We start from the raw sequence: 22,158 nt of genomic DNA on the forward strand, positions 1-22,158 counted from the left end.
GCATGGTAAACACCAGCTCAACCATATGCTCAGCAGCACTGATCAGCTGTTGCTACTGACTTCCTCATCGTTTTTGTTTTTAATTTATGTGTAAAACCACCTGTCACTAGCTCCTTCCTTCTCCCCTGATAGAAACTTTTTTTTTTTTTTATTTAACTGGACTCTGGAACTACATGTAATACAGACAGTGAGATTGTTTTTGGCTCTGTGAAAAAGCTATTCATTTTCCTCTGCAGCTCCTAATAAGTACAGAGACTTAATATGCATTTAAATTCAAATGGACTGTAACTGTACACAAACTGCAGTAAACCAGTAGATGGAAAATTGAAGTTGAATCATCTCCTCATTAATTTTTCCATTTTTGTTACCTCTAGTTTGAGCACGTCGTGCTGCAGTTTCCTTTGAAACTCCAGGAAACTGCCAATGGTGAGTTTGCCCTTCAGATCCCCTCCAAAGAAGTATGTGGTGAGAGCAGAGCTGCAGCCACCTGTCTTCAGGGTATTTCCTGTGGTAGAGCGATCGCGGTGTCGCATACCCATGCTGGTCTGGGAACGAATGATGCTCTGGACCTACACATACAGAGAGCCAAGTGTCAACCAGAGTGTCCGTGCAGACTAAGTTTTAGAGGTAGTTATAAACTACATATATATTCACTACAATATATACTATATAGACTGTATAAGACAAACTGAGCTGCATATATGTTGATGTTAGCACAGACTGCTGAGCACAGCATCTATCTGTCTCTTTGAGAAAGGGTCACACTGGTGGACAGCAGTGTGGGAGCCTACCTTCATTGCTAGTCAGTGTGTGTCACTGTAAAACAATCAAAGCTACTCTGGTTATTCAATCTCAATATAAATATGTGGGCTAGCTCTTTCAAGCTTCTGTCACGTTTAATATGTTGATTTTGCGCAGGTTTGCGTGCATCTGCTGCACGTAGGACATCCTGCTGATGTCAGTCTAACCTGTTCAAACTCCTCCAGGTCCACCTCTCCATCGCCGTTCAGATCAAACATCTTGAAAGCGATCTCAAAGTTCCTCTGGGGAGCTGGACACAAGAGCAACACACAAAGCCACATGAAGAGATACTCTCAATTACACACAGTATATTACAAATATTACACAAAACACATAATTGTACAATATATTCAGTCTTCTCCTCATTCAAGGTGGCGCAAAGTTCTCACACAGGGAAATCAACCCTCTAACTACACAGCAAAAATTGGCCCCGCCTTCCACCAACACTGAAGCTGCTAAAAAAAACACTGCACACTCTGTTATTTTCTTTTGCTTTAATACATTAGTAACTTAAACTTTACTGTCTACTTTTGGAACCTGATCTAAACTGTAATATTTTGTGAGACTATGTATATAAGATCTATATACCCTGATGTGACAAAATGTTACGAACACGCTCACTTAATATGCTGTTGGTCCTGACGAGACAGCTTAAAGCCATCGAGGCACGGACTTAAAACGAACTCTGAAGGTGCCTGTTGGTAGCTTGTGCCAGGCCCTATTAGCAACCCCGTTAGTCGAATGATGTGTTTCAAACCCCATCCCTCATTAACTGTTTGACCTGCTGCAGAGCAGCACGAGCAGGGATTCACCACTGCTGACCCCACAAGACTGCTAGTTTTAGACATGCTCTTTATCAACTGGCTTCTGTCTGTCCATCCACCAGCACAGGAAAAAAAACAAATACATAAAAATCACCGTTACCAGATGTGACAATCAAAATTTATGTGTTCATCTGTGAGTGGTCATATTTGGACCGATCCATGTATTTCATACACCAAAACAATAACATGCAATATAAAATATTATACAGTCTCTCCTTAATTTTTAATTCTTTTCATGGCTTCACATTGTTATTGTACAGTTAACTACTATGAATATTTATTGCTTCAAATATTCTTCAGTGCCTTTTATGGAAGATTAATCTTTATTAAAAAGGCACTATGAGGTGTAAATCTAAATCTGGTAGGCAAAATACATCTACTTTGCTGTTTTTTGTGGCTGTGTTAAACAGATTGAAACCAACCATAATGCATCCTGCTTCGTCTGCTTTAAAAAAAGGCTTGTCCTTGAAAACTTCCCTTAAGGTTTTCTCCCTATGAACGGATTATAATAAAAGGTCTAGCAGAGTTGGGGATAAAAGTTTACTAGCCTTTGGAGAGGAACGAGTTGAGCTTCATTTTCATTTTATTACCAAACACTACGGCCCGTTGGGAGTGGAGGCATTAATGTGCGATTTATTTCCTGTATGAACCACCAATACTAGATCAAGGTAAGACTGATTCTGTGTAAGCAGACTTGGTCAGCTCACATTAACATTTAAAATCCACGTCTTATACATGTCCTGTCCTCCCTAATAACGTCGTATCAAAAGACATCCATTCTTTTACTTTCTGTCCTAACTGACAAGTAGAAATGTAGAGAGCAGAGAAGACATAAAAGAGACTCTCATGAGATCTGATCTGTGAACTATGCAGACGATTTAAAAGATGTTATACTTAATGAGACAGGTCATGTGAACCACTTCAATTCTAGGAAGTCTTGCACATTTCAACAATGTACTTACTTGACAGCACAGTGGTGAGAAAGATGTAGTCAGAGAAGGAGATAAGGCCACATTCCCCCAGTGTGTAAAATATGCTGTCCTCATCTGCAAACTTCTCCCTCTCCTGGGCAATCTTCTGCTCATCCAGGTCAGGACACACACACACACACACACACACACACACACACACACACACACACACACACACACACACACAAAAAGGTAAAAGCTATATTAAAAAACCTTCCACATGATCCAGCACTAGCCTTACAGCCTCTATAGCTGTGCAGTTGTGTGTGTGCAAGCAAGTACGTGTGTGTACGTGTGTGTAGGACCAAGGCTCAATTAAAGACTTGCTCAAACACAAAAATCTAAACACATTCTGGTCTTTCACACACATACACACACAATAAAAAGTTCACTTCATATAGCTGGGTTATCACATGAACAGTCATGCAAGTGCTGCATACACATGAAGCCAAACAGGTGAGGATGATGATGGTTAGTCAGCAGTCAGCTCGAGTATAAAACATTGTCCACCAGAGACCGTACTCACAGTGAGAAACTGACACAAAGAGAGGGAAAACATCACGAGAGACTGCAGCACAAACGCACACACCATTTGTTAAACATAGCTGTAATGTAACCCAGAGCATTAATCATTAAAAACAGGGCGAATTAAACTCTCTCTCACACACACAAACACACAGTTAACGACATGTTTTCCATGTGTATATCCACAGCACTGCATGAAAGTGCGACTTAATCACATGCACACTACACACTCAGTGACAGACTTGAAAGACAGTGTCCCACTAGTAGGGCTCTCCACCAAACAGACGGACAGAGCATGCCTAGAGAAGGAAGAAGGGGTGGAGGAGGGAGCTCGGCAACGCTGAGCCCGTGTGGAGTTACCTCCGTCTGTAAAGGGGTCCATTTCAGAGGAGTATGAGGAGGGAGGAAAAACAACTGTTAGAAAAACAAAATCATGGCCTCTGCTGTTTTTTTGCTTTGTTTATAGCAGGGCTTTAATGGCAAAGACACAGATTTGCATTCATATAGCTGCACACACACACACACACACTGAAACAATCTTGCTCAAAACAAGATAATTGGTCGATGCCACTCAAAGTTAAGAATTCAATTATGCTTTGCAATCTTCACGGTGTGCAACTACAATTAGTGTACAATGAATAATCACACTAGGACTATGATTTGCTGTGCTACATATTATCACATTTTGTGTACACAGAGCATATCTAAACTGAAGTGAATCAAAGTCATGTTGCAGTATAATCACAAACGCAGGCTGAGTACACTACAAATCAAAGCTAATCTCATGTTATCACTTGCAAGGGTCACAGACATATACTAACTACATGAACCAAAACATGTATAAATATAAACATTTGGTGGCACCCCCTTCATATCAAATCTTTCAAATCATTACCCCTTTGACCGACTCCCTTCTCATTGCATACAAACAAAAGACAATTAGTATGAGGGCATAAAGTTTATCTCTATCTCCAGTTCATGTCTATCCTCAGTTTTAAAAGTCAGAGATACAAAGACAACAACAGTTTCTACTAGTACTTAAGATATATTCATTCTCCAAGGAGAAGGGAGTGAGGGAGAAAGGGGAAATCAGAGGGAGAGAAATTTATTTTTTAATCATACAGGTTTACAAGAAGTGACAGAATAAGAAAGACAGCAAAGGGCAATGTTTTAATTCCAGGTGCTTTGCAAGCTTTTCTGGTGTAACTGTGTGTATAAATGCAAGAAGGAAGAAGAAGAAGAAGAAGAAGAAAGAGCAAAACAAGATAAAGTGAGAGGTGCGAGAGTGAAAGAGGTTGGTACTGTCCCCTAAGTTGGGTACAATAACACATGGAACAAGTCCTCTGGGTCCAAGGTGAGAAGCAGCTGTAATGCCAGTCTACAAAACAGAAAAGACAAACACTTCTGCACGAGTGTGTATGCCAGTAGGCACAATGGGACAGCTACAAGGCCGTACACCAAGACTCATAAAAACACTGGGCCTCATTATAAAGATCAGAGCAGAGGCACCAAGCACATTAGGGGTAGTATCACATTTTTCACTCGTCTGAGTCAAGGATAACAGCATCCTCACAGAAAAGCCTGGAGTGAAACAAATCCAATTACAATCCAGCTTCCCACAAACTGAGATGCTATTTAAAATTAATCAAAAAGACAATGCTAAATTAGCAAACTAATTTTTTACGCTATTTAATATAAAACAGTATAAAGATGACATATTCAAATAAGAAATTCTACGGTTTGTTTTTTCAAATTTTTTTTCGATTTGCTGTTATCGTCTACAAATCTGATGAAACTACTTGATGAAGATGATTTGGTATAAAAAGAGCCTCCCTGCGGTGGTTGGGGATTCATAAGTCTGTAACAGACTAATGAAGAAAAATATTGTTTTTTATTGTAAGATTGTGACTAATTTAGGCATTTTTGACATACACTTCATTAAATCATTAAAGGATTCAGAGAATTATACATAAAGTCCAATTCAGAGAGTCAGTACTGAATGGACATGTGCAAAAAAAGAAGGCATGCCACTGTAGTTTCAAGCTTTATCTACAACTGTCCTACACAAAACACACAAAAAATATAACTATACAGCCAGAATCCTCTACAGAAATCATGGAGCCACGTATAACAGGGTAAAGAGGAGAGGACCATCATCTCACACTTCAAATGACCCAAACTTATGAAATCCCACATTAAGCAAAACATGTTTTCCTTTTACAGTAATACAGTAATTCCCTCAGATCCCAAATGCTTACAGCGTTTGGGATCTCTCTTTGTTTGTTTTTTTCTATTCGCTCTATGCTATAACAATGTGCACGCTGTTAAGAAGAAGAGGAGGTATGGCACTGTGAATATCAACCTATGCTCCATGTTTCATACTCCCCATCCTGTGGCTCTGTTGTAAGGATCATGCCTGGACTTACACTTTATCCTCCATCTTTCTGTCACTAGTGCAAGCCTCGGCTTCCGACTTGAGACACACAATACTGGGTTCTCCAGCAAAAAGCCAGTGAACAGTACAGAAATGCACACAGAGTACAACATCAGATAAAAGGCAGAAAGTCTTATCTACAAAATGCAGCTACTAGGTTACTTGATTCCTTAGACAGACTTCGTCTCTGTGTCTAATTAGTTAGTAATTCATTAGTTTTGATAGCTCAACAGGGAGGACATTATGCCTATAAAACACCAACTACATTTAAATCAGTATTTAACACTGGTAGATTTTTCCCAAAGCACTTAAATGACTGTAAACGTGATTGCTGCAGCAATCAAGTAAATTAAAACCTATCTCTTAATCAGTACCAACTTCATATCTGTCTGTATACATGTGAGTGTGGCTGCTTTTCAGACTTCTGGCTTGAGCCTGGACATGTCTACATACTTGTCCTTGTGTTTCAGCTAGAGATGACAATCCGACTAGCCTGTTAGGTGAGGCAGAAACACAGGACTGACAGAGCTGCTGTCTGGGCGTCACTGGTAGCAAGGAGAAATGGACAAACAGAGTTAAAGGTCTGGTCAGGGCTAATCTCTCTAGTGCACTAGAGCTAAGGAATAGCCCATGGCTACTCTGACCAAATTTAAACTAGCTTTAAGAAAACTAAGCATGAGACCCGTACAACCAGGCACAGCTGAAGGGATGCATGCAGAAGGCCAAATTATTCATTCATTATTCATTTCACGCAAATACTAAGGAAACATTTTCTAAACACTTAAAAGTGATATACTTAAAAACTTGCCATAGAAACATTTTAGATCCTAATTTCTTTGATAAAACCAAAACAGCTTGCAGCAATGCAGTCTTATATCGACACCCTATATCAATCATCAAATGACAGATGCTTCAATGCATTACCTTCATTATTTAGTGTTTTGTTACTTTTACAAATAACAAACTGTATATAACATGATTATCTGGACAGTAATTTCATTTTCACAGTTTTGCATGTGTACACGACTATAAAAAATTAGAGATCAGCAATCAAGATGTCAAAAGGTGAAAAAAAAGGGGGAAGAAAAGCTCATTATGAAACTAAAAGTCACTTCACCCTATCTTGTGTCAGTGACAGAGAAAATACAAAAAAAAGGGGGGCATGCTCCAAATACTTAAGGATGTGACAATGAACACATCTGTGCTAATGAGACTGATCAAATCTCCTGACATCCAGTGTCATAACAAAAGCAAACAGACAACTGCTGAAGCAACTGACTGATATGAGACACAATTCACATAATTCTGTAATCCGCTTGTACACACATTTGGATACCAAAAATACATAATTTGTCATCCATGTATTTTCTGCTCTTTCACTCTTTTTCCTCCATGACTGCCATAATAAAAACACAAATTTATGAGTCTAGGGTTTGATGAAAGGCTCAGGCAGCAACAGGGAGAATTTGCTCTCATTCTGCTGTTTATGTGTTTATTGAGTGACGCCTGTCCTCAAGTGACCTCGCATCTGAATGCAAAGGTGAGTTTCAAAATAACGTGGTTTACTGGAGCGTGTTGATGAACTGGCTGGGAAAAAAAAGAAAGAAAGAAAAAAAGGTCAGTGACATGTAAAGCCTGACCGACAGTGCAGAAAGAGTGAAAGACGGGAGGAGTGTGACAAAAGATGCATTAAAAATGAATCAGGACCGTTGTGTCCTTTGCACCGCAGTATGTGATGTGGTAGCTCTGAGGTTACTGTCGCTTTTGTGGGTACAATAAATGATTTGAGTATCAGGGAAAACTGAATTCAGGATGACCTGCTTGAGGGTAAAAGTCAATCCAGGTCTCAGCTTGATATTTCTGAATGGTCTGACAGCCTACAAGCCCACTTGCACTGCATCTTCAACACAGCATGGCGCCCCATTCACAAACTACGCACCCCAACAAACACAAAGACGATGTGATTTTTCATCTTTTACTGAGCTGCAGACGATAATTTCTCCCTGTATATGATCGCATCATTGGACCAAAACACTGCATTCTGTAGGTGGGTCGGCAGGTGTGTGGGAGGAGAGAAAATTAATGCATTAGCCACCTCTGGTCTCAGGGGTAACCACAAAGCAGGTTTGCCATTAATAACTTATGCAGTGAGCACATTCAGTATAATGCTTCCTGATGTGGAACGCTCAATAAACAAATTTTGTTCGTTGAGGACTGGCAGCTGTCTTATAAACGACAGGTTGAACTGAATTAAAGGACCAGCTTTTGAGACAAACCAACCTCTAACTGAGTGGAAGAGAGAGAAATAGAGAAGGATCAGGAGTATTCAGTGTATTTTTGTGTATGATCTTTCAGTGTCAACAAAACAGAGAACAAAGAAAGCATGTAGAAAATTACACACAGCGGAAGAATACACACACACACACACACACACACACACACACACACACACATATATATATATATATATATATAAATAACAGCACCATTAGGATTTTATATATATATATAAAAAGTGGTCTGTATCAGTCCAAGCAGCAGGCCCTGGGAGCGTCCTGTGAGATCAGAAAGGGTAAACATGACAACAGTTGGTGTGACAAGTGGCGTGTTTTCCATTGGAGCAGCACTCCCTCTGAGTGACAGGTTTCGACTCTCCGTCGGTGGAGGTCATCCGGAAGACAGCGTTGCTTTACAAACACAGTGAGCCAGAACATGTAGGAACAGTTTGCATACATTTAAATGTACAAACCAAGTCCTGCCTCCAGTAACTCTAAACCATGCTCTACAGAGATCATGCAGCACTGACACCCGGACAGTCCAGAGGATGGATTTGTGCAGACTATCAAGCATACCAATTCAGCCTTGACATCAGCTAACAGAGCCTTTATGGCTTTTTTCTGGGCCCAAAACCACCCTGTGATGACATCATGCACAGAGAGGGGGCGCCGCCACCAGCTACTTTCTCTGTGAGACACAGGCATCAGAGCAGTGCATGCTGGGAAACAGCTCAAGTGCCAAAGCATTTGGAAAGCTACAGCTGTTATTAGAAGAAATGAAAGATGAGAAGAGAGAGGTGTGCGTGTAAAGCAAGACAGTGAGAGTGCAGGGGAACAGCACCATTAGCATGTCTTACTGACCAGTACTCTTAACAAAGAAATCATTTCAGCGAGCCTTTTTATTCTACCTTTGCAAAACTTAAAACAACTATTTATGTATGAAAGTAGGTGGACTTTACTTTGGGGTCCGATTAGTATATATAAATGATATAGGATTGCTGCAGTCTTTAATAATCGCTGTCAAGGCAAACTATAGCCTGCACTTTCAATAATTCAGCAGGGAAGGCATGGTATATAGCTGCCTCTAACAAAGCTTTACAAAGGGCACTGGGAAGGTCTCCAACACAACGTCCAATAACAATGTGGAGTTGGAGTTTGCATATTTGATACAGGATCACAGACAATGGGGCGTGTGTGCCTACTTCACATTATTGCACCACCAGTCATGATATGGTGAACAGGCTGTAACTTGCCCTTTGCTATGACTAGCTTATCTTCATGCAGTGCTGACTGACAGAAGCATTCAACCTGCTTAAAGACCAAATCTCTTTGACATTTAAACAATACTACAAGTATTAGGTATCTTACTGCAGCGGATCAAATAAAGAGACATGGCAGGGGTGGAGAAAGCTATAACAACCAAGTAAGTTATTTGCCAAGATAAATCTCAAAGTGCATAAGGCAGATAAGCATTTATATTACCAAGCTTTTTGGAGTCTGTTTAAAGGTGGTTAACAATTAAACAGACCAATTTCCTGATTACTAAAGCAGCTACTTGTGCAGGTTACTGTCCAGCTGCACTGTCTTTAAAGCGGTTACCAGCCAATCAGTAACAAGTACTTTGCATGGCCATATTCTGCTTACTATAAAAAAATAAAGCACTAAAGTACTACAGTACTGCTTTATTCTACTTCCATCCCACCTGCAGCAGCTTGAAGCTATGAGGGAAAAACCAGTATGGAATTTTAGGAATTGTTATTGGCAATCTAGTTAAGATGTAAATATTAAAAAGCACACTTTGGCTGCTGTCCTAGTCAAAGTGCATGTAAGTCGTGGTAAACACTGGAGAATAAAAGTGTCTGAATAGCCGTTCCCCTGAACTAACAATGGTGAACACCTATGCCCTCCATATTACTGCAGAGAAAGAGCCAGTAGTCAAAAGAAAGTAGAGAAATCAGAGGGAGAGGAGGAAAGAGTATAAAGGAGATAGAGGGAGTAGCAAGTGGCTACAGAGTGCATTTTTTCATTCAGGTGCACACATGCTGCTCGGCACACACCCCATACCTGCCAGAAGTCCTGCAGAGAGGGAGGGGCAGAATGAGAAGGAGGGAGCGAGACAGAGGAGATGAAGAGGAGGTGAAGGGGGAAGGGGAGTTGGTTGGTGGAGAGTGGGGATCAGCAGATGTAATGATTGGGAAAATGAGGCAGAGAAAAAAAGAGGGGATGTTGGGAGACGGGGAGTTGACAATGATGGTTATTCAAGAGGAAGAGAAGAGAGAACATGGGGGGAGGGGTGTTATTTGTTACATGAATGAGAGAGAATGGTTGATAAGAGCATGAGAGAATAATCAACAGTTAACAACGTCAGGTCACATCAACATTGGATTACTGCAGCTGAAAAGCATACCAACATGATGAGGACAGAAAGAATAACCAGAGCGAGGCAGGGAAATAACAGCAGAAGGAGAGGTGCGCTTAAACGATTTGTCGAGCAAAGACAAGCAGTTAAAGATTTTTAAAACAATCGCGATACTGCACACATGGATGGAAAACAACACAATGAGCAGGTTGAGTCAATATGAACCACAACTGGTAAACAACCATACAAGTTTGTCTTACATAAAGACTGAACCTGGAACAAATTTAGTGTCAGCGGGAGATGGTGGACAGAAGGACGTACACCTACACATATTCCCACTTAACTATGCCCAAACATTGCAGTTGGCTTAGCTATTTTTAAATAAAACCATGGGAAGTGAGATACAGAGGCCTTTAGGAGACCTTTCATGGCATTCTCACACATGGTGTGGGCTTTAGCTTTGGTTTAGCTGAAATGCTCCCTTCGTACTTAACTATATTTCCATTCACTTCATGATTTAAACAGATATTGCACCATTACACTTCTCTGGGCATTTCATGTAGGTCTTACTCATTGTACTTTTCAGGTTTGTGTTAACCTAAATAGTAAAATGGAAAAAGTAATAGTTTACTCCTCTAAATTGCTAGAGGTGAGAAGAAGGTGTGTCTCTCTGGGCAAATGAGGAGTTAAGAAGATGGGAATCTCTCGGGCCACTCTAGCCATGGCAGTAAAATTGCCAGGGAAAATCCAAAGCTAAACATGCCTGGCAAATGCAAGAAACATGAGGACTGAAGCATCGGATCATTTACATAAACAGACAAGGGCCAGACAGGACGAGTGCTCCACTTTAATTTTGGTCTGCCACACAATTTCATAAGCCCCTTTGATTACTATATATCCCATACTTTTAACAGATTTTTAAAATATGGGTGAGTAAAAGTACTCTAGGTCTCACAAAACATAAGGTAAGGTAAAGCAAAAGAGCAGGAGCAGAGAAAGGAGTACAGGAAGAAACCTATGACAAAAAAGTAGACTGCAATCCCTCGCTACCTGTTCATCTGACTTCAATATGGAGATCAGGCAGAGACTCGTAGCAACCTGAGGCCTGATGAATTTTGTAATGAGGTTAGAAGCTACAATCGCCACACTGATGATTAGCTAATATTAAATGAACGCTTAGCTGTTGGGTGTTGAGAGGTGCTGTCCGAAATCTATGGAAGGGCAGTAATGGTCACTAATCAATATCAATAAATGTACTTATGCAATATGATCTTGGTGATTTATATTCATGGAAATGTCAGCATTTAGAGCACTGGCACTAGCTCCCTGAAGTCAATCAGTGTCCATAAGGGGCCAGCCTATAATGCTTGCATGCTGCCATTGTCTTTGAAGAGGTCATTATACAGTGGGCGGGCCTTCTTTGTGCATGTCCCTATTATAGTTACTCTTAAGTGCTTTGTTAAAGGCACCTTCACACTAAATGGCTTTTCTGGCCTTTAATCCTTTTTCTGAATTTTAGAGCTCAAACAATAGTCAGAAAACAACACATTCGGGTTGGAAGCAGACAGCAAACGCAGGACCAAAAGCAAAGACACGAGCAAAGAAGTATATAAGATACTGTTCCTCTTCAATATTTAAGATGGCGGAGGCAAAAACATTTTTTGACTGTTATTCTAATCTAATATTTTGTTTTGACAAAACTGACTTACACACAACAGCTTAACAACAGAAACAAGGAAAATACAAAAAAATACAAGTTAAACATGTTATTCAGACAGCAGCATTAGATATTTGCTACTAATTTCTGGATTGTTTGCTGGATGTAATGATGTTTTCTATTTCTTTGCTTTCTCTTTGCCACTTTTGAAATGCTGCAATCCAACTTCCTGCGATAAGTATTTAATGTTTGTTCAACACAGTTATAGATTCCTTTCATGCAAAGCTCTCCAGCATTACCAATTCATCCAGAAAAATGAACAAATGTAGTTCTGTCTCTATGCAAGATTTAATTCACAGTTTTCACACAAAGTTGCTAATATTTTACGAGTTAACCTGTGATTTGGCTCTAGTTATTTTTCTTTCAGAGGGGATAATACTGACTTTTATACTCACTTAATTTCAGTAAGACCAAACCTTATAAAACCTCACTCATAATTCCCTCTCTCTGTTTGCATATTTTTTTAAGTCATGAACAGATAAAAACCTTACTATAATCTGATGATTAAAAGGCTAATTATCAAGTGCAGACTTCATTTGCTTCATCTTTTCTGCATGAAGATACAATTCTAAATATTTTTAAATACATTTTTAAAAAAGGCATTTTTCTAAATGTCGACTTCACTTTGGTCTATTTCTGCTCAAGAAAAAAAAACACATCTTTTTTAGATTTGTGGATTATTCAGAGTAACTAGGCTGCTGATTAAGTTTTCAATGTTTTCAGTCTTTTAAAGCTAAAAACTAAAACAATCAACAATTTGTGTGACTGAAAAAATTCTTTTTCTTTTTTTTTATTTGTTTTTTATTTGATGAACTGATTCTTAAATCTGGGTAATAAACCCCTCTGTTGGACTAGTAAGATGTAACAAGCTTTGCAATAGGAAAGATATAAACCTTCTTCTCTTGGTTTACATTACACTCACAAAAATCCCACAACAGCTACTCTAAGCTGAATTTAAGAATTAAAAATTAAGCTATGACACAATTAAACTCCTGGTGACCTGCATGATGACCAAATAGACCAAGACCTAGACACCTGTTCCTTACCTTGCCATCATACCGCTTCACGATGAACTGGTCGAGGCCTAGATCTATGAAAAAAAGAGAGAGATACAAGGAGATTATAGATTTGGGCAGAAAAATTCTAACAAACGAAGACAGACTTATTAAGAGCATGAACCAGAGCAATTACATTTACTTGGTGTCACTGTTGAACCTCTGGTAACAAAAGACATGTGCTGGAGAATAATAATAGTCATTAACAAACCCATTTGCATTTTGCCAAACAATGATCAGCATTCAGCGTTTGCTGGCCTGATCATCAGTTACGACTCAGTTCTCAAACAAGGATTCATTTTATAGATCCAGATGAGCAACACAAACCAAGATCCACACCATGCAGGAATTGTATTTACACACAGATTATCTTGACACGAGTACTTTCAGGCATTTGGTTTAATTAGAAATCAGTGTTATTTCATGCCAACACAACAAACAATCACTTCGGTTACACACATACACATATTGGATCAGGTGAAAATCAGTCTCGATGCTTATTATTATGGTTCTGTTGCTTCTCCCTGAAAGGAGGACAGAAAATGTGATTTTTACTAAACTATTAATTATCCCTGAAAAATAAGTTCTTCGTTTTGCATAAAAGAGAGCCGCACCTTTTAATAAAGCTAAATCTAACTAACTTTGGTGTGAGGCGGCAATTTTCATCCATTATATGATAATTCATGCAGAACCTGCAGTCCTTTTAAATTCCAAAAGTCACACTCAAGCTTCTTTGGATCACACAGAGAGTAAGTTCAGACTGACCTCATTAAATCTAACTCTAACACAATAAAAAGACTTAAAAGTCTGTTTCATCTAAATTACAGGAAACCACAAATTAGTTCACTGGAGTATGAAAAAGCTACTTTTTTTCAGTAGTTGGTTCCCATGGAGAAGAATATAATATAAAATAATGTGGGCTGTGAGGATGTATAGACATTGATAAGCTTGATATTTAAAAACTCATTCTTTTTAATCTATATTGAGTATTACTCAGAAAGAGCAGACAGCTGTTGCACATCATCTACAACTTACATGCATCACTGCTATTAGAATTCAGCAGTTTTAATGGTGGAGGAAATTTGAAGCTCGTTGTGTAATATCAATATATTGTAAATAATCTAGCTTGAATAAAATGACAGTTTCCTATCCACCTTTGCACTGCATGTATGCACTGATACAATATTAGAACACTACAAGCATACACATGCTTGTAGTGTTCTAGTATTGTATCAGTATCATAAATCCCTCTGCTCATGAACATCGTGTAGTGAAAATGTGGCAAACTTGGACGGATCATATAGACGTAACAGAAAAGAGGGTGAAACCATGCTGCTGTTGGTTGCTTGTCTAATGGGGTCAGTTCTGGAAAAGCGGTGAGCAAAAGTAAAACACTTGAATTCCTCAATTTAAAACAAGCAAACTGTTTTGTCATAAGATGACAGACTAACTAAAGCAAATTGCTGCGAAAATCTCAGCCTCACCTTTAACCCCTAAAGTTCTTGACCTTCCAGAAAGTACGAACCCTGGAAGTTAAGAAATAGTAACAAGTTTTTAAGTTGTACTAGACTTAGGTCCAAAAGGGTCCCAGAAAAATTTCTGCAGGGGGGGAAACTTATGAACAAAATCCTTTCTTTTGGCTTTGTTATCTGCTTGTCCATCAGAGCACAGTTTATCATTATTTTAATGCCAGTTTAGCAAAAGACAGTAACCTTAAATAAATGAATAGCTTTAAAATTGACACATGAGCGAAAGGTGAATCTAAGAATAAAAGGTTTGGGGACCAAGCTAAGCCAAGTCTTAAACATTATTAACAGATGGAATAGCTGAGAATCAACACAAATGTGAGACATCCAGACTAATCCTTATTGAGTGTTAAGCACGCTTGAGTCCTTTACTGTGAATGAAACGTTCTTTAACAATAAACCAAGAATACGACTGTGAATCTAACTGAATTTTGGAGTTGAATAGTAATGACAGATAGAGACGAAGGAGGTGATAAAACAAATCTATGCCAAGTTAAGCTTCCTAACTTCACAACTCTCCCATGGCTGTAGATCAAATATCTCTCACTGGCTCCATATTCGACGCCTGAGATCTGCTCTTGTTTGAACTTGTTAATTGATACACCAACTGCTGTGTCGTGACTTCTAAACACAGCATGACGGGACTACCCACCCCCTCCCTTCTTGTACTAGTATCCTTATAGCACGAACTTTCACAAGTCCAGAGCCATGTGTGTTGAGTGTCCCTGAACGGAGCACAGGGGAGGGGGGATGTGTTGGGTAAGGCGCTGCCATTTAAGTGACATGATCTCAGCATTTCTTAATGGAAACATCTTACCCTGTTTATTAATGACCATAAACAACCTGCATAGAAGTTGTGTAACTATATATCTCAGATCTCCAGGTTGTATTTGGGGCTACACTTCTACTGCAGGAGAGGAATCAGACTTGACATTTACTTATATCCACTGTGACAGACCAAAGAAGCTAAAGAGGGAGTACAATCATATGAAAGAGGAGGGTATGTCAGTGGGTGAAAGTATTGCCCTTTTCACACATGGGACACGTAACATTTCCAGCTCCATCAATCTGTTAAAGCAAGCAAATTTTGCCATTTACATCACTGTCATGCTAATGTTTCTCCTGAAATACCCAAAACGCTGATGGGACAAGCCATCACGAACATGATATGATCTACACAGGCCAGATTTGGCAGAACATCAAGTGAAATATAATACATGTGGTTAGAGTTTTGCCCACCAGGCATATATATTTTAGTAGCTACTTTGATCATTAGAGATGCATGTATGTATGTATGCAGATATCAAGGGAATGCATCCATAAACATATGAGCAAAAAAATGGGAAAATTATTAACCTCTAGCTTACAACCAACAACTCATCTGTCTGGAGTGAACTATACCATGTCATGTGCTCTTAGCTCCTAAATGATCCTTTCTCTGTGCTCTTGATAACTTCCTGTTATTACTGAAGCTACAGATGTTGCCATGTGAGTAAATATGTGGAATTAACTTGTTTTGGAAAAGCTTTTATCTTACTAGTATCTGATACTAGCAAGTATCTGCTCTGAGGCATTGACATTTCCATTTTGGCTTTAGCCACATTGGTGTTTTTGAGCCAAAGTTAACACACTACCCTGTCATCTAAATGTGGTTAATTCATCAGCTAATGATAGCAAGCTTTGCTAGCATTAGCATTTGGCTTTAGTCGTAATCCTTTAACCAAAACTATTTTAAGTTTTAGTCATAATTTAGGAATCTAAATTCTTATAATTTTAATCAATTTTTTAGTTAACTAAACATCTAAAGTTGATACACTTGACTATAATATGCATTGATGCATTGAGAGCATCCTCACTGGATGCATCACCACCTGGAACGGCAGCAGCACCGCTTACAACCGCAAAGCTCTCCAGAGAGTAGTGCGGTGTTCTGAACGGATAATTGGAGGTGAGCTTCCCTCCCTCCAAGACATCTACAGGAAGCGGTGCCTGAGGAAAGCGGGGAGGATCATCAAGGACTCCAGTCACCCCAGCCATAAACTGTTCAGACTACTTCCATCAGGAAGGAGGTTCTGCAGCATCCGGTCCCGTACCAGCAGACTGAGAGACAGCTTTTTCCACCAGGCCATCAGACTGCTGAACACTTCATAGACACCTCAGCTTCACTACTGGAACTTCAACATTATGCACTCCATACTGTACATTAATGCCACTGTTTTGCACATGTCCAACTACCAACCTCTGTATATTTTATATATTTTATTTTATTGTTTACTCTATTTAATTTGTAAAATATGTATACATACCCACACCCACACACACACGTAGAGAAACATATTTAGTATACACATCCAGTAATGCATATACTCTTATATATTGTACATATATTTATTACTTTCAGATTTAGCCATTCTTATATTTTGCTTGTTTTACGTTATTGTATTTTTGCACAACTCTGTTACTTGTGAAGCTCGCACACAAGAATTCCACTCGCATGTACTGTACCAGAGTACCTGCACATGTGATGTAACAATAAAAGTGATTTGATTTGATTTGATTTGACACGTCTTACTCATCTTACTCTCAAGCATTGAGATGTTGTCGTATTTTCATGGGAGCTAGCTGTGCTATCATTCAAAGCTTTCAACAGTCCTAAAAGGTTGTTACAAAGAGATAAATCAGTTGGAGAGACCAAACCCTTGTTGCACAACAATGTAAACAAAATTATTTCTGCTGTATAGTATACAGTTCAACATGGGAGTCTAAACAGGACTCCCATTTAGAACCAGCTTCAAGTGGCCACTTGAGAAACTGCAGTTTTTAGCACTTTTGCGCTGACTTCATTTTTTTAAAACTGGAGGCTGCCTTTGGTTACACGAAACCAATTTCAGCTTTCATTTATGTTTTTCAAAACAATGGACTGAAATCATTACTGGATCAATTTGATCTATTCCAGCCTCTGACTTGTTATAAAGAAGATAAGTAAATATTTATTTTAGAGTCATTTCAATCTGTAATAGATGTGAAATTGTAAAGTGAATGCAGGAATACTAAACATAATTTTGTAGAGGTCTGGCAACGAAAGGCCGGTAAACAGTGTCTTTACTCCTCTGATGTTTTAAACCAATGTCAGTGCTGGAATGTGTTTAGAAAAACTCCCATAAAAAAGCAGCTTGGAAACTTCGGTGAAATTAGTTAGAGCATCTCACACTGAGATGTTACTGCCATTTAAGGCATTCTCCAAAACAATCCTGCATTCTATTCAGCTGAACTAAATAAAATGAACTCCACAGTCTTCATCTTGTTTATACCATACCTATATCTGGTAATGTGAAGGCATGCATGCTGAAAGTGTTAGATAAATGTGTTACAGAAAACATGCTCACTCTCACATTAAGTCAGTGTGCAGATGCCATTAATGGAAAGAAGAGCATGCACAGAAAGAGCTAAAAGAATATAAGCAAAAGTGGTGAAATTAAGAACTTACTCTCAGGCTGCTTCTCATTAGGTGTGATGGAGCGTATGAAGTCCTGAGGCGTCATGTAAACCTCAGCATCTCCATGCTCATTGATGACCTTCAGAGTGGCAAAGTAGCGGAAAATCTTGTCTGGAGTTGAGTAGGCTCGTATCCTGTTCTCATACTCCATCACCTGCCAACCAGCCAGAAAGCAAAATTAATATCACAAGATTCCCACTTTAGGCAAAAGCTTTAATGTAATATACATAAAAATCAACAAGATCAAATCAAAGAACCAGCAATATTTCAACCATGTGTGTAGACAGAAAATAACGTGAGTTAAGTGAGAGTAGATTGAGTGAAGGGGAGCCCAGAGCAGCAGGAAACCAATTTGTCATCCTTGATCGGGAGGTATATTAACCTCCTGACTCAACTGCCACAAATTCAAATCAGGAACACAGAGTGTTTTCCTATTCGGGGTCAGTCTGCCTGCTAGGTTAATATGAAGGGAGAGTTACCAAAACTACATAAATCTGTAGACAACACAAATAACAGCTACAGACCATCAGCATGGCGTGACACATTAGCCCCTGTCAACTGTTATTTGCTGCAATGCCATCCACTTTTCAGGAGAAAGTTTCAAACAGATGTGGAGTAGCTGGGAAACATACAGGGCAGTGTGTGTTTAGAATCTGTGTTGGGCTGGAACCCAAACAGGTGGTTATTTTGTGTGACATTGATTGATTGCATTCACTACAGAAACTTCTTTTGGCAAAAGAAAAAACATTTCAGAGCTTCAACTTTTTGTTATCAAACTCAGTTTTATGATAAATATCTGTGGGGAACAGTCACACAGTCACACTACATTCACTTCAATTTCATATTTATGATTACATGTGTCAGTGTCGGTACTCTCACTTTAGGAGACCTTAATAGTCTTTGGGGAAATCACCATGAGCATGTCTCCAGCAGAGGCAACCAACTGTGTATGGATGAAGGTCTATTAGACAGTTGTGTGGAAATGGCAGAGAACTGAGTGACTGACAGAAAGACTGGGTTGCACTCTTCTTTCTCTCTAGCTTTCATCTGATTGTGTTTACAGATTATGGATCTCAGCATTTTCAACACTGATGAAGACATGAGCTGTCTTTCAATTTAAATAAAAAATTCAAAAACCCAAACAAAACCAGGAAGGTAAAATTCAAGTCACACGAGGAACTTATTATTTTGTGTTTCGCATTTTCACTCAGTGTTGTGAAACATCTAAGACAGCGGTAGCACTCAGTTTAAAAAAGTGACACCACTGAATTTCAAACACAAACATTGGAGTAAAAATGTCTTCCTGCTGCATGATTTTGCATTATTATTATTTTTATTATTATTATTATTAAGCATCTCCTGATCTGATCACCTAATGAATAAAACACAAAGAAAGCCAAAATCTGTGGATATGCTCAACATACACTTAAAATTCCAACACTGGACCACTTCAAAGACAGTCAGCCCTTAGACATCTATTTGCTTTTTACAGACTGTGGCTGCTCCTCAGAGTGACTGCGCAATTTTTACATCATTCAAAAAAAAAAAAAAGGCTTGAATTGTTTAAAAGTTCTTCCTCCTTTTTTTTGTTTTTATCCTCACATCCTCCAACAAGCAGTGCAACAAACACTGCGTATTTGGCATCAAATCAAAGATCCTTTGTTCTTTATCTCCACATCCTTTGTCATCTTCTGCCTAATTAACAGCAATAAAATCATAGGAGTGGGACATTCCTGTTCTTTATGCATGCTGATTACCCCATTACATTTCTTAGTCTCAGCAAATATTCTGTCAAAATATACTAGCTCTGGCATACTGGAAATTGCTTGCTGGGGGTTTCAAAACACCATTGTGGAGATGAATTAAATAGGAAGACTGACTGCATGGCTGAATGGTTATTGTTTATTGATCACCTTGCGGTCACGGAATCCAGAGCGTTGCTTCTTTTTTTTCCCCTCTCCACCTTCGTCTTTTTCATCCTCATCTCCACTGCTGGCCTCCACCGATTTCTCTGACTCCGTTTCGGAGTCTGGGTGTCTCCCAAAATCCGGTTCCTCTCCACTTACTTGCTCAGAGTGTCGAACAGAAGACCCAGCATCTGCATATGCTCTGGTTTTGTAAATAAATTTAACAAAAAGAGAGATCAGATTACAAAACAGATCAATACCTGGGGGACAGATCGATGTTATCTGAATAGATGAATAGATAGTTCAGCAATATGTCTTTGTGCTTTGCTCTAGTACCAAGTAGATCTCGGGAGGTATGTAGCAGACTGTGTTTTGCAGCTAGGTGTGTACTGTCGCTATGATGCTAAACAGATTGAAAAACAGAGAGGCAAAAGGGCCAGGAGATTATGTGCTCTGCTGTGTTTTGCTCATCGGTGCAGTGCGGGGAGGTTTTACTATGGCAGACTCCCACGTTACCATTTTTCTGACTAAACTGAAATTGGAATAATAATAATAAATAGCTGGGACTGTCTGGAGCAGGCTGAATAATTCAGTTTAATGACACGCGTTGAAAATGAAGCCCAGGGTGAAGGCCTGGAACAGTCTCGTTCCATCAGTCTCAAATGCCCTGAGTCGCCATCCATCACTCTGCCTCCTGCAGCACAGTCAGTGTGTCCCCATAGAGCTCTAACCTCAACACCTTCTCCAGCACATTGTCTTAACTAAACAACAGGCTTTAAGGCAATGGATAGCCATAAAAACACAACAAGCAGGAGAATGAAATGTAACATGTGCTCTAAAGTCTAGCTGCTTTTGAGTACTGAGCCAAAAGCAATTCCTAATTTGCTCAATGAACCTCAAGTCCTGTTCACTGAATGCTGTCCCATAGAACAGTGCTGAAGTTTAAACACATGATGGAAAACCCACTTCAAAAAATGGCGTGTCATTCAAGTGACAAAAAATCAATAAAAATTAAACTCAACAAACATGTTTAAATTGAATTCCCAGTCATGCCACATTGTATTAAGCAACACTAGACAGGCCTTCAGCCGAGAAGCAATCTGCACCTTGAGCAGGCTGCTTGTAAATCACTGAGTTGTTTACACATCAGCTTGCTTCAAATTGCTTCTTAAGGAACAAATGCAGTATTTTTTTAAGACCACTATTATTTTAAGAGCAATAAAATGAGGCACAAGGGTGTAAAAAAACAAAACAAAAAACTACCTCTTCCACAGCAGTCCAGCACTAGCAGACACACCGGTTACCCCAGCTAGGGCTGCCAGCATCAGCCTTCTCCGGCCAGACTCTCGCACTGCCCCGCTGTGATAACGCCGGGACAGCTGCGCGAGCCCCACTGAAACTGCGGACAATGCCCGCAAGTGGAACATCCTGCAGAGGGACGAGAGTAAAGGTGAGACAAAGACAGATGACACTCTTGCAGTATCGGTATGTACAATGACAGAAAAAAGCAACACACACCTATTAAATTGTGTTTCTGTTTTGTATTCTACTACTGTATGCCAAAACTGAATAAATAAAAACTATGAAATAATTTCATGTTAAGTATGTGAATACAAAGGATATGAAAATTCTGAGCTGAGTACATAGTTTCATAACTTTTATCTGTCTTAGAAATCACCAGTTAAAGCTACCTCAGATTAGAGCCCACATCAGTGCTTTGCAGAGTTTAAGTCACAGACAGATCTCAACCGTGGTAAAGAAAGTTTAGAAGCCTCGTAAGGAAATCAAAGAAGACCAAATTCATCTTGTCTTGTTAACGTCTGAAGAGGAGCAATGAAAGCATCCTGACTGGAAACATCACAATCTGGTATGAGATGTGCACAGCAGAGACTGGATGGGTGCTGTGGGCGAATTAAACCCCCCTCAAGAGTATCCCAACCACCCATCTACACATCATAAGTGGTATTAGGGAGTTGAGCCCAATATCCACCTTGCTATCACCTGGCAAGCAAAACGGGAGTATCTGCTGCTGTAATATCAGCAGTTTCTTTCCTCATGCTGTGAACTTACTGCATACTTTAGTGCAGTTTTTTATTCAGTTTATTCAGTCATTCTTTTACATTTTTGTTAGCACCATAGCAGATTACATGTAGACTATATGTGCCATCATTTGATCATCTTGCACAATTATAATAAATGTTGAAACAACTTTCTGATAAGTCCGTGTGAATCAGCCCTTCATAGTCAATCTGCTGCAAAGATTATTA

The 22,158-nt window shown here is 39.3% G+C and overlaps 1 protein-coding gene across 1 annotated transcript in view; it reads right to left on the minus strand.

Annotated features, from left to right (window-relative positions):
* Positions 1–22,158, minus strand: part of micu1 (mitochondrial calcium uptake 1) — a 37,372-nt gene that overhangs the window by 9,531 nt on the left and 5,683 nt on the right. The window contains exons 2-8 of the mRNA XM_082556606.1: positions 21,155–21,319; positions 19,898–20,093; positions 17,976–18,138; positions 12,954–12,997; positions 2,588–2,702; positions 969–1,051; positions 369–569 (exon numbers count right to left, since the gene is read on the minus strand). Coding sequence (XP_082412732.1) covers positions 369–569; positions 969–1,051; positions 2,588–2,702; positions 12,954–12,997; positions 17,976–18,138; positions 19,898–20,093; positions 21,155–21,319 — 967 coding nt within the window. The remainder of the gene's footprint in view (positions 1–368; positions 570–968; positions 1,052–2,587; positions 2,703–12,953; positions 12,998–17,975; positions 18,139–19,897; positions 20,094–21,154; positions 21,320–22,158) is intronic.

Source organism: Aulonocara stuartgranti (assembly GCF_965226115.1).
Source record: "Aulonocara stuartgranti genome assembly, chromosome: 13".
NCBI classification, from domain to species: domain Eukaryota; kingdom Metazoa; phylum Chordata; class Actinopteri; order Cichliformes; family Cichlidae; genus Aulonocara; species Aulonocara stuartgranti.